The sequence below is a fragment of the Chrysemys picta genome, chromosome 2 (genome assembly GCF_011386835.1).
Source record: "Chrysemys picta bellii isolate R12L10 chromosome 2, ASM1138683v2, whole genome shotgun sequence".
Classification (NCBI taxonomy): Eukaryota; Metazoa; Chordata; order Testudines; family Emydidae; genus Chrysemys; species Chrysemys picta.
In genome coordinates, this window is record NC_088792.1 from 62,792,121 (window position 1) to 62,805,265 (window position 13,145).

A 13,145-nucleotide genomic window follows, 5' to 3' on the forward strand; every position below is an offset into this window, starting at 1 on the left:
ACAGTCAGTGGTCCAGCCCAATCGTGCTAATGCCCAAACCTGATGGCACCACAAGATTTTGCAATGACTTCCGGCGACTAAATGAAGTATCCCAGTTTGACGCGTACCCCATACCTCGCATAGGTGAGCTAGTGGACCGTCTGGGTAATACCCGGTACTTGACTACCCTAGACTTGACAAAGGGGTATTGGCAGATTCCCCTTGCAGAAGACGCAAAGGAAAAGACTGCGTTCTCTACACCAGAGGGTCTTTTTCAATATACTGTCCTCCCTTTTGGACTACATGGGGCCCCAGCTACCTTCCAGTGCCTCATGGACAAGCTATTATGCCTGCATAACAGTTATGCTGCTGCCTACTTGGACGATGTGGTCATTCATACCCCAGACTGGGAAACCCACCTGGAGAAGGTGGAGGCAGTCCTCAATACCTTCAGGCGAGCTGGCCTTACAGCAAACCCTGCCAAGTGCGCTGTAAGGTTTACAGAGGCCAAATATCTTGGCTACATTGTGGGGAAAGGTCTGCTAAAACCCCAAGTGAACAAGTTAGAAGTCATCCAAACTTGGCCCCGACCAAGTCGCAAGAAACAAGTCCGGGTGTTCCTAGGTGTAGTGGGGTATTACCGACGATTTATCCCCCACTTTGCCACAAGGGCAAGCCACCTGACAGACCTAGTGAAACCCCGTGGACCTGATCTGGTGAGATGGTCTGACGCAGCAGAGGAAGCATTCACAGACCTACGGACTGCCCTCTGCAGTAACCCCGTACTGATAGCCCCTGATTTCACCAAGGAGTTCATCCTGCAGACGGATGCATCGGAAGTAGGGTTGGGGGCCGTTCTATCACAGATGGTCGGGGAGGAGGAACACCCAATTCTATACCTCAGTCGGAAACTCCTTCCAAGGGAACAAAAATATGCAGTGGTGGAGAGAGAATGCCTCGCTGTAAAATGGGCCATGGAAACATTGCGCTACTACCTGCTTGGGCGCAGATTTGTCCTCGTGACTGACCATGGCCCTCTTCAATGGATGCAGCGGAACAAGGAGAACAACACAAGGGTGACCAGATGGTTCTTATCCCTTCAACCCTTCCAGTTCCATGTGCAACACAGAGCAGGGAGCCATCATGGCAACGCCGATGGCTTGTCACGTGTGCACTGTCTGGCGTCCCAAGCTGCCGAACCCCTTGGCGTTGTGCAGGGGGGGAGGGATATGTGACAGATCCAGACCAGTGGGGTAAAGGAGTCTGGTAGAGGGAAAATATACTGGTCACTGGATGAATAGTTTTCTGTTCCCTGAGTGACCAGAGCAGGGGCTGCACTAGAGTAATCAGGAACCTGCTAGAACCAGTTAAGGCAGGCAGGCTAATTAGGACACCTGGAGCCAATTAAGAAGAAGCTGCTAGAATCAATTAAGGCAGGCTAATTAGGGCATCTGGGTTTTAAAAGGAGCTCACTTCAGTTTGTGGTGCGAGTGTGAGGAGCTGGGAGCAAGAGGCGCAAGGAGCTGAGAGTGAGAGGGTGTGCTGCTGGAGGACTGAGGAGCACAAGCATTATCAGACACCAGGAGGAAGGTCCTGTGGTGAGACTAAGGAAGGTGTTTGGAGGAGGCCATGGGGAAGTAGCCCAGGGAGTTGTAGCTGTCATGCAGCTGTTACAGGAGGCACTATAGACAGCTGCAGTCCACAGGGCCCTGGGCTGGAACTCGAAGTAGAGGGCGGGCCTGGGTTTCCCCCAAACCTCCCAATTGACCTGGACTGTGGGTTCTTCCAGAGGGGAAGGTCTCTGGGCTGTTCACCAATCCACATGGTGAATCTCTGAGGCAAGAAAATCCGCCAATAAGCGCAGGACCCACCAAGATAGAGGAGGAACTTTGTCACACTGTGTATACTTTACTTCTGAAATAATAAACCTATTCTTATCTCACAATGACTGTTCCATGTTTTCCAACAGAATGTTCATCTAGTAGCCAAGTGGTTGGGGACCTTAGAGAAACTCCTTGAACAATACAGCAAGGGAAGCCACTCTGATTTCCGGGTCTTTATTAGTGCTGAACCAGCTCCAACCCCAGAAGAACACATCATCCCTCAAGGAATTCTAGAAAACTCAATTAAAATTACCAGTGAACCCCCTACTGGGGTGCTAGCTAATTTGCATGCTGCCCTCTACAACTTTGACCAGGTAAGAACAACATTTACATAATCTATGGGTTTGGGCTTTTTAATTACTACAAACTTTTGTAAATAACTGGTCTACCAGGGCTGGGAGCTTGTTGCTGGGGTCACGGTATCCATTCCATATGAAAACAAAGGTCACAGAAGGCTAACCAGCTCTGCCCTATCCTGCCTTGTAATCAATTTCCCATCATCATGGGGCAAAGTGCTTCAGATACTATCCCTGATTGTATTTCCCAGTATTGGGTAATGGAGCAGTATAGGGTTAACTAACACAATGCTTTCCTTTTGTCAGTCAGGGAAGCAGCACATCAGACATGTAGCTGTATTGGCCACCTCAACATCAGAGAAATGTCGTGGCCCTGCATTTGATACTCTGCCTCCCAACTAGTGATCTAAGAGTGCCATGTCAGCTCCCCCTTTCCTACCATGATGTCTTCCAACCCATGACAGTTCCCCCACCGCTGCAAATTCCTGCCACTGCCTGTTAAATATAATCTTCCCACCCCTATTATTATTAGTAGTAGAAGTAGTAGTATTTTTAATTCTCACAAAGGGATTGTATAGCCCAAATCATGGTGGTGTATCCTTCTCTATTATCAGTAGGTACCATGTGTCCATCAATCTTTTTTCCTTGGTAGCCCTAGCCCAGATCTGGTGATTTTCAGAACATACCCAACTATTTTCCCAAGCTCTTCCGGAGGTGGATGGATGAGTTGATTGAGGGTGATTTGAGGGAGCAGGGCGGCTGGTTGGGTGATAGGATGTTGGAAAGAGGCAGGAAGGACTTTTCTTCTTTGGTTAGATCTACGAGTGTCACTGTATCTGGACACCCTACTTTTTTTTTTTAAGTGGATATTATGTAATGCATGTTTGTTCCAGCAGCACATTAAGAAAGGACTGGCTTAACGAGCCACTTGCAGAGTCCCCCAGTGTCTGGGATTCCCCAGATGTTGAAGAGTCTCCACACTGATTGCTACAATACTTCAACACACTAGGCATAGCTGCCTAGTGTGTCAAACAGCCCCGGGGCAATTGGCAGCCAGCATAATGTAAACCTTGCGACTGACATGTACCATGCACATGCACATGCTGAGCAGACAAAGACCGTCTGAGCATCAGGCATGTATGTAAGTGGGACTTTGCACAGTTCAGGTGGCACAAAGTATGTATTCTGGCCACAGTTGGTCAAGTTCCCCTTGTACAAGGAAAAGTCCACAGGCAAAAATCTAGCTTGTACAGTGGGACTGGCTCCTGTGCCAGCCACTCCACCACTTCCTCAGGCATGGGGGAAACAGTTAGCTGCTGTGATAGTAAATTGGTATTACTGTAGATTGTTTAACTGAAAGGCATGTGAATGGCGATCTATTTCAATGTAACAGCAATTCTGGGTCTCGAAAAGTTTGTATATTTCTTAATTTACATAAATTCACCTAAATTATAGAAACTCAAACTACATAAATTAAATTTCAATAAGACCTATTAATAATCTCTACAATGAAATCTCCAGGTAATTTTTTTAAACCTCAGTCTTGTTCCTTTTTAAATATGGTGAATATTATTTTCTTTTATGATGATGAAGCAAAAACCCTTATTTCCTTACAGATGAATTCTAAGGTTGATGAATTAGATACTTAAGATGAATCATCTCTTTCACTTGCCTTTAATGTTAATATTTGTAACATTCTTGATCATCCATGTTAATGTATATGCCATAAGCCAGCAATATGACTGCAAATTGACAGAAAACAGTATTGTTATATGCAATATCTTGACTCTCTTATTGTTAGCCTCTATGATTAATTTTATTATTTATTGTAACTTCAAGTTCATTTAGTGGCCTTTTTCTTTAGTTTTGAGTCTGATTGTAATATTACAGTCTTTTTTTGCAAACCAACTGTTTTGACTCTATTTTGAAACTATAAAAAAAAACTGTCTCGCAAAGAAAGAAAACCCAACAAAATATATATACCCAATTTATTAGTTGTCCCACTTCTCCCCAAAAGAAAAGCCTTAGTGAAGAATTTGATCTTACTCTAAAAATAGTGTTGGCTGAGTAGACAATATTTATGAACATTTGCTCCATTCTAAATGACTCTTAGGTTGGACCATGTCCAGCCCTTTTAATTTGCTGGCACAACATGGGTTTTTTTTTTTAGCATAAATGTTTAGGGACTGGCTGCATACCTTTTTTATGAATTCCTGTTCTTGTATACAAATAAGGGTATTTGCTGTTTGATGTTGGTCTTTCATTATTCACCTGTATACAAATTTTTTTGTAAAACTGCTGGGAAGGAGAGAACGAAGAGGAAGCAATGGCCAACTGCCTCAGGGCCTTGCCAGCAGGGAGATATAAGGGGAAAAGGGGCTTAAGAATGGGGGAATAGCATTCCTTGGTGTTCACTCCACAACCTATTTCTCCCTTGACATCCCGTTCCTCTTGGAGTCTGTTACTCTGGGAGGACTTGTAGATCACTTTCCAGTTTCAGTTCAGGACTGCCCTTCTACAAATGGATAAGCTGTGGATATAGAATCAAGCTCATCCATCTCATTGAAATGTGCCAAGGTAAAGACTATTATAACTGTATGTACTTATTATTCTAGTGATTCAAATATTTGATGTGCAAGAATTTTGTCTCTAGCACACAGGAAGGCAGGGCCTGAAGTTATTTGCCTTGATAAAAATGAGGCATGATGGTGAAAATTTTAAGTACCACTTTTCTAAGGAACCCCTTTGGGCAGCACAGAATACAGAGAGCTCCACATCAGATTTTCTGGGCCAGAGAAATGGTGGTTATGATGTGAGGGCGGCAGAGGAGATGAAGGAGAAGGATTCCATGGGGAAATAATCGTGTGTACTCTTGGCTAAGCAGACAGTTTTTATAGTGGCAATTTTTGTTGTACAACTATATAGTTGTTTATAATACATCATCACAGCATTTTTTTTTTTTTTTTAGTAGAAAGCTGAACTATATCGGTGAAGACTGATTTTAGCAAAAGCATGTCGCACGGAGTTGTTTAGCTAAAATATTACTGATTGAGGGTGACTTTTTCAAAAATGGGAAATGCTGTTATGCCTAGGAGGGTTCTTTATCTGAAATGTGAATCTTAAAGCTGGCACAAAGGAGAAATTATTGCAACTTCGATTTTCTGACACCTTAATTCATCCTGGGATATTTAAAAGGCGTCTAGTAAGAAATAGTTCTCATATAGACAGGACAGCCTGGAATTTGAAGAGATACTTTTAATTTAACTCTGTTCCAAATTAAAATATGGCTCACTTGTTTTTTAAAGATTTGAACTGGATTATCAATTTCTAATGGTGAGATTTTCAATAGGAAACTCTAGTTGTATTTTCTTATGGTTGTCATTCAATGGTGGTTGAGGCAAACTTTTGCACTATAGACTCTTTGGCAGATATATCAAGACTAAATTAAGTACTTACTGTCATTATTATGTTTCTTGTAAGTTATTTGAGATTTCAATAGGAGCAACTGCAGTTTTAAAAAAATATTCATTACACTATAGCCAGCCGTAGGTAGGACAAATTTTGTGTTGTGTGGATTTCTATATGAGGGTCAGGAAGATTGAGTCCGATTCATAAATCCTATTCTAATATTGTATTTCTGATTATTTAATTCACTAATTTGGCCAGAAGAAATTTTGTTATAGGACTTGATGCTCCCCACCATGAGATGTCTCCCAGTCTGTGTGGGGAAAACATGTTCTCCTGCTCACAATTTCCTACTCATTCTTCCATTGGGGAAGCTGATTTGCCTTGACAGCCAGAGATTTAGCCCCCAGAAATTTTGTATACCTAAGATGTATATGTATATCAAAAATCAATTGTAATATTAATTACTTCTTACACACAATTATGGCAATTCAAAAGAGTTTGGGGGCACAAGGAATGTCGATTCAGTATCATACTTTAGAAAAATATTTTAAAGTTTGACTCAGGAACTTAAAAAAAAGAAGCTGTACAGAAACTCCTGTTTCCAAGTTTCTGTCAATGAAGACTAAAGAAAACAATTAAATTACAACTACCAAACATATCTTTTTTTGGAAAAGGCACATAAAATCTGAGCGAGATTGATAACTTCTCTATGGAATTTTAAACTACTCTATAGAATTCTATAGTAGGAATACCATTCTCTGTTAGATTGTCTTTAAGGTGGTCTATTTTTTATAAAATAGATCCTCTATTTAAATTATATGATTTTTAAGTAATAAAAATCATATATAAAAAAAACTTATTTAATTTCTATAGTCTAATTGGGTTAAATCCTATTAAATTCTATAGGCCTCTTCCATAAGGGCAGTACAGTGCTCCTTCTTATATAAAAAGATAAATTATCTGGTCAACAATTCTGTTTAACTATAATAAAAAGTATATAGAGTGAAAAATACTTAGGCTCCAATCTTGCAAACACCGCTCCATTTGCTTAACTTCAAATGTGTGAGTAGTCCCATTGGCCCAAGTAAGGCAACTACGCCTATAACGTAATGGTCATTGAATAAAAACATTGCTTTTCTTCTTTGGCAGGATACACTTGAATTGTGCTCCAGGGAGACGGAGTTTAAAAGCATACTCTTTTCTCTGTGCTACTTTCATACTTGTGTGTCTGGGAGGCTCAAGTTTGGACCGCAAGGCTGGAATCGAAGATATCCTTTCAATACTGGAGATCTCACCATTTGTGTCAATGTCCTCTACAACTATTTAGAGGCACACACTAAAGTAAGAATTAGTGGTCAAGTAACCTCTTACCAAGATTGTTCTGAATCTGTCAGTCTTGGATACTGAAGGAGTGGGACATAATTTCTCTGTGCAGCTGTTATTAAAATAGCTTACATTATATGCATCTATTGCTGAGTATGAAAATATACCAGATCAAAGGTTTTTCAGTAGTGGATGCTTGAACTTCATAATATAGGTCAAACCAGTTCCACATCAGCAGCTTAGCGCAAAAAAAAAAAATGTCCTTCATTATGTTAACAAAAACAGTGGTTTACATGTGCATATATGCCAAATTCATTAGGCAGGTAATGAAGCATTTGCACAAATGTAATTACATACAGCAATTCTGACAGTTCATAACACTGCATTAATAATCACTACAATTAGTTCTGATGATGGAAGCAATTTACAACACGTCACATGTATAAATAATGGTGCATTTCCTGCATGTGTCATTATTATGTATTAAGGATACCACCTTGTTGTGACTTTCTCTGTAATGTTCCCCCGAGTGGAAGTTAAGAGTAGGTGAGTGATTTTATTTCTAAGCGACAGCATATTTTACAGTTGTGTGGTTTAAATACTCGGTTAGTGTCATTTTTTAAGTTCTGTAAATCCAAAGCCTGAATAATAGCAATGATTATTCAGCATTTAATGGGGTAGATAGTAAGTAGGTCCTCTGATACCACCTTTTTCAATAGCTTAGACATTTCAGAGATCAGCAGAGGGTTTTTAAAAAAAATATGTGACATGTTACCTTCAATGACATACATTTACTTGTGTGTCCCGGTTTGTAGTCATTACATGTATTTGTTCTTGTTTTCCTTTTTTTCTTTTCACTGATGCTTTTTGCTAATAGGACATGAAATTGAATTCCCTTCATTTGGTATTTAATGTCACATTTGCAATCATTGCTTAATTTTATAGTGATGATTTAACAATGGTTCTCATTTAGAAAATGACTCTGTAAAATCAGCTTATTCTAACCCTTATTTTTCTTTACTGACAAATCTCCTTTTCTCTTTAGGCTCTGTTCTTAAAATAACTACTCATAAGCTTAATAAGTAGCTACTAGTAGCTGAAAGCCATGCTATCGTATAGGTATAATTTATAAAGTCATGTGTGTGTTTAAAAAAAATTAAAAAGAGGCCAAAAATGGCTGAGAATTTAAAAATTGGTTGGTAACAGACCACAAATCTCAGCAATGATTGAATCTAATGATATTCTAAACAAAAAGAGCTCTCAACCATACTTCTTTTTGGGTCCATCACTTCACACTGACTCGACAGATGTTGCCAGTTGTGTGGGTGGTTCTATTGATTTGTGTGGATGTCAGTTGGGTGCACAGGTGTGGCAGTTTGGCCAAGTAATCCACCATTTGTTCAGTCTCCCATATATAACCAATTAAACTGTTACATGCAAATTAGCTGTAAAGTAAGGATGGTGATTGGTTGAGTTACTTCTGATTTCATAGTTATCAATGGGCTAGTCTACAATAGAAGTACTACATTGCTACATCTGGTGAAAACACTCTATGCTGATGGGAGAGAGCTGTAGTGTGAAGACAGAGCCAAATCCTGCTCACCTTACTCCTGGGACTACTTGCGTTAGTAAGTTAGAGCAGCAAGAATTGACCCATGGAGCACAAAGTCTGTGTTGAAGACTGGGAAACAGATTCTCAGCTGGGGTAAAAATTGTCACAGCTTCATTGAAGTCAGTGGTGCTATGACAATTTACACCAGCAGAGGACCTTATCTTTGGACACTTAATTCTCTTGTGGCTCTTAGCTGACACAACCCAATCCATTTCCCCACGGGTGAAATTCCCTTCGCCCACACAAAGCTCAAGTATATGAGCTCTCTGCAAGTGGAATTCAGAGTGGTTGTGGAAACAAAATCAACGCAGGGCCCAGGTGCACGGCTGCTGTTCAACCCACTCCTTCACCCACCACACTTGTTTTTCAAGTATATGGGATAGAACAGTGACCAGCTGTGTAGAGTATTGGGGCCATTTGATCCTTCCACTATGTGGCCTTCTGTACCAGTATATATGAGACCTTTCCTGTGGCATGCAATTGTATTGGCGCCCCTGTGCAGCTGCTCAGTAGGTAAACTCCTCCTACAGCATAGCACCTGTGCAGAACTTGAGTAGTGTGGAGGTTGAATTTCAGTCTCCATGAACACAACAGGCTAATTTCCTACAGTGTACAATGTTAATTATGCAGACATGTTATCCAAAAAGCCCTTTTATCCAAAACAGAGAACATGTCCCTGATCTCTCGTGATTACACTGAAATTTCTCTCTTAAATCAGAAGCCTTGATTATCTAAACATTGTCAGTGTCCCCCATGACATGTGGCTAATTGAGGTTATACTGAATTAGAATATTGCTATACTCTTCTAAGATGCACACACTTTGAACAAGGTTATCTGGCACAAAGAGAAAAGGCAATTTCCTTACCAACAAATATCAGTGTATTGAAATAAATATATAGTAGATTGGGGAATGTATTAGTTGCATTTTTATAGCCAATAAGGAGAAAAACTTGTTTAATTGTGAGTTTATTCTTTTTTATTCTGAACCAAAAGTTGTTAATATTCTTCTTAGAGATGTGCTGTTCAGCCTTTCCTGAGACAGTATGTAGCATAGTTTATTACATTCTGGTGACTCCTTTCTCTTTTTCATTCAGTTCAAACCAGTTTAAAAGGAAGGTGCAATAAGACTTTCACTTATTCAAATTCAAATAAACTTGTAGCAAGCACACTGGAATAGCTGTAGCTATTTTACTTGTTCAGTTCTGTCACATCATGCAACATACAAAGCCTATAATTAAGTTTTTATTTGAACTGTTAGGAGGCAAATACTGCCCCTGAGGGTGTAAAGGTTTCTGTCTGGAAAGGCTTCATCACAAACTGGCATATCAAGGATAGCAAAGAGAGGCTTTGAATCTTGCTAAGCCAAATTTAAAAAAAAAGAGACAGTGGTTTCTTGAGTAAAATATGCTACTATCATTAATCAGAAACTGGAGGTATGGCACTCTGACCATAACTGCAATTACCATAACCCTCAAGCGATTTGGTAGTGATGGCATAAATATTAATTCAATTTTTACTGAAATTCTTGAATGCATCCCAAATTCAAACAATATAGACTTTCACTTCCTCAGCATTTTCTAGAGAGGAGATATAAAAAACTACAATCAGATATAAGTTTTTGTTTTCCCCCTTAAAACAGACATAGTAGTTAGTAGGTTTCCTTCCAGTTGCTCATAAGGACTATGTTTTCAAAGGTCTGGATAGGGAAATACATATATTCGTCAATTAGTTATGTTCTCTTACCTCATGCAGTGTTTTGAAAAGGTACTTTGCTCCTTAAAAGATTTTTATAAGGGCTAGGATAAAAATCATGACTTATGACTCAATTGATATTGGTTTGCACAATTGGTGATTTTTAACTGTAACCTTGATATTTTTTAATCAGCTATTTATATATACACCTGTAACTGGAATTTAAAAAAAAAACACATTGCAGTATGTTTATTTTCTAAATACAAAATAGTGAGAGCATCTAATGCATGCAACGTCTCGGGAAAGTGTTTTGATTTTCTTTTGTTCTGATGAAGCATTTTTCATGCATTATTATTCTGTGTGACTTTGGTTTGTCCTTTGGAAAGCTGAGTTGTTGTTTGTTTAATTATGCATTCCATTATCTTCGATAGGTTCCGTGGGAAGATTTGCGTTATCTCTTTGGTGAGATTATGTATGGTGGACACATCACTGATGACTGGGACCGCAAGCTGTGTCATATGTATTTAGAGGAATTCATGAGCCCGGCTATGGTAATTTTTTATATATACATAAAGAGCTCTAATTTTTAAATATTACAAGAAATAAAATATTTTATATTTAGTTTTAATATATTAAACATGATGAATATTTCTTCAATGATCTGATTTGCTAAGAGCTGAAGCATTTTGAGGTGACACTCAGCCCCACCCCATCCATACAAAAATCTTGTATATCTGTCTTGGAATAAATGATCCAATTTGTAATGAGTGCAGTACTTCACACACACAAAATTGTCTGCAAGGCTTTTGTGACTTGGTATATTGCTTACTTAAGTGCTTTTGCAAATACCTGTAGTTTAGTAACATGTATTAAGTGTTTTGTAACAATACTATATAGTGTATAGAATGGCCAACTGAACTGCATTCTGAACAGTGTATTTAGGTAACGGGTTTGCCTATTAAAAATTAACCCCTCTTTGATGCACTCATGTTTTGAAAACTCTTGGTGGGGTAGAAAAGCTGCACAATTGAAAGATATTTCAGTGATAGCACCACAGAGTGACACACATACCAGACACCCAAGAACCTACACGTACTTGTCTTATATTTTCTTTTCTTGCTCATGAAAAGCATCAGATCAGAATGGTTTTCCCTCCTTTTCCAGTGTTTTCAGAATATGAGAAGCAATAATAAACCGCTTCTCCCTTTCTGCCACTCCTACTGAATTTCTGACTCTTAGCTGCAGCTATAGCAAACCACTCCACACCAACACCACCACCACTAACAGATGTATGTAACACAATGTATCTTAGAAATCTGGAGTTGGACAGCATTGTCCATCCGTCCAACGTGCAAAATTTCCAAAAATGTTTCTAAAACCACAGCTTCTGCATCATAAGCAGAGTTAGTTGTTTCAGTGTTGTGAGAGAACATAAAGCATGAAAAATCCTGGATTTACCTAATTTTCTTTCTAGAAATCCCAGTGACTGTGTTAGTATTACTTTACTCTAAATTTCTCTGGCTGCTTCTCTTAAGTTTATTGACTAGTCAAGGAGTGGAGAAATGACTATACTGAAAAGAGTAGTGAACAGATTTTTAAAATGGCCTTTACAATTTTATTATTTTGCCTTGTCCAAACAGCTTATGGGTGGGGGGCAGAGGAGAATTAACATGTAAACCTTGAGCAGATCATTTCTGGAGCTTGGATAACTTAGGGGAAATGCACTTTTCACCCTTGGCACTGCAGTTGAAGTCTGCCTTGAAGGTTCTAAGTGAAATGAGTACGCTTGTGTCTCCTCAATCCCTAATGAGCAGGTTTTCATATGTCAAAAAGCCACACTCAGTTTAATACAATTGGAAGTCACTATTCAGAAGAAGACGCTGGAGTTAGTTACCATGGAGATGGAAGGATAAACACTACTGTACTTCTGACCTCTACAGAGGCTGATTTCTCCAAATGACAGCTGAGGTCATGGGGTTAGTGTGGGAAGCTCATTCCGCTGTTCCTGCTCTGTGTCTAGCCTATGGATAAGTAAAGAATTACTGTTTCCAGCCTAGGCAGTCCATTAACCTTCACAAGCCTGAACTTTCATTCAAATAATTGTAAAATAAATGTAGGTGGTGAAACCTGAGGAGAATCACTGGTATTTGTATGCCCTTTGGAAAGTTTAGGTACCCAACCCTGAGTACAGATCCACTGATGTTTTAAATAATGAGATGATACATTTTCAAGCTTTTGCTGTAATAGGACAATGTTACTCCCCTAAATTACCAGAGGAAACAAGAACTCCTTTATTGACTGGCAGCCAAGTAAACACAAACGGATATGGCAACAAATACATTTAATCAGTGTGGTTGTCTTTTTATGTTTAGCTGGAAAAGTGACTTGTCTTTACTTATTGGCACTCCTGGTGAATTCATTAGCTGCAAATTTAATCAATAAGGCAGGATGGAGTGAGTGTTGTACTGAGATTTTGCCTTATGTTGTATGTGGAGGTTGGCATGTGGCCAAAGACAAAGAAGCAATGGGTTCCCACTATAAACCATAGCTTGCAGTGTCCTGTTGTGCGTATAAACCCGGAAAAAATACAGTTAGACCTATTTTAAGTGCCCACCAAAGGGGGCTCCCTGTCGACTCCGGAACTGCAGCTCGCAAGAGGCGGAAGCGGAGTCGATGGGGGAGCGGCAGCCGTCGGCTCGCCACGTCCTCACGGCGGTGTAGCTGAAGTTGAGTATCTTAGGTTGACACCCCCCCACCCAGTGTAGACCAGGGCAAAGAGACTAGACAATATAGACTAACTAAGAGAAGTGGCCTTTGAAGGTAAAATAGAATTTTACTGGAAACCTTAGGGCTATTTTAAAATGTTATCTTGAGATGATCATTGTAGGTGAGGTCTGTAGTTAGGGTTGCCAACTTTCCGATTGCAGAAAACTGCATACCCTTTCACTGCC

At 39.7% G+C, this 13,145-nt stretch overlaps 1 protein-coding gene across 1 annotated transcript in view; it reads left to right on the forward strand.

Moving 5' to 3' along the window:
• DNAH11 (dynein axonemal heavy chain 11) overlaps positions 1 to 13,145 on the forward strand; it is a 293,212-nt gene that overhangs the window by 264,728 nt on the left and 15,339 nt on the right. Inside the window, exons 74-76 of the mRNA XM_065583334.1 lie at positions 1,949 to 2,176; positions 6,716 to 6,907; positions 10,626 to 10,745. Coding sequence (XP_065439406.1) covers positions 1,949 to 2,176; positions 6,716 to 6,907; positions 10,626 to 10,745 — 540 coding nt within the window. The remainder of the gene's footprint in view (positions 1 to 1,948; positions 2,177 to 6,715; positions 6,908 to 10,625; positions 10,746 to 13,145) is intronic.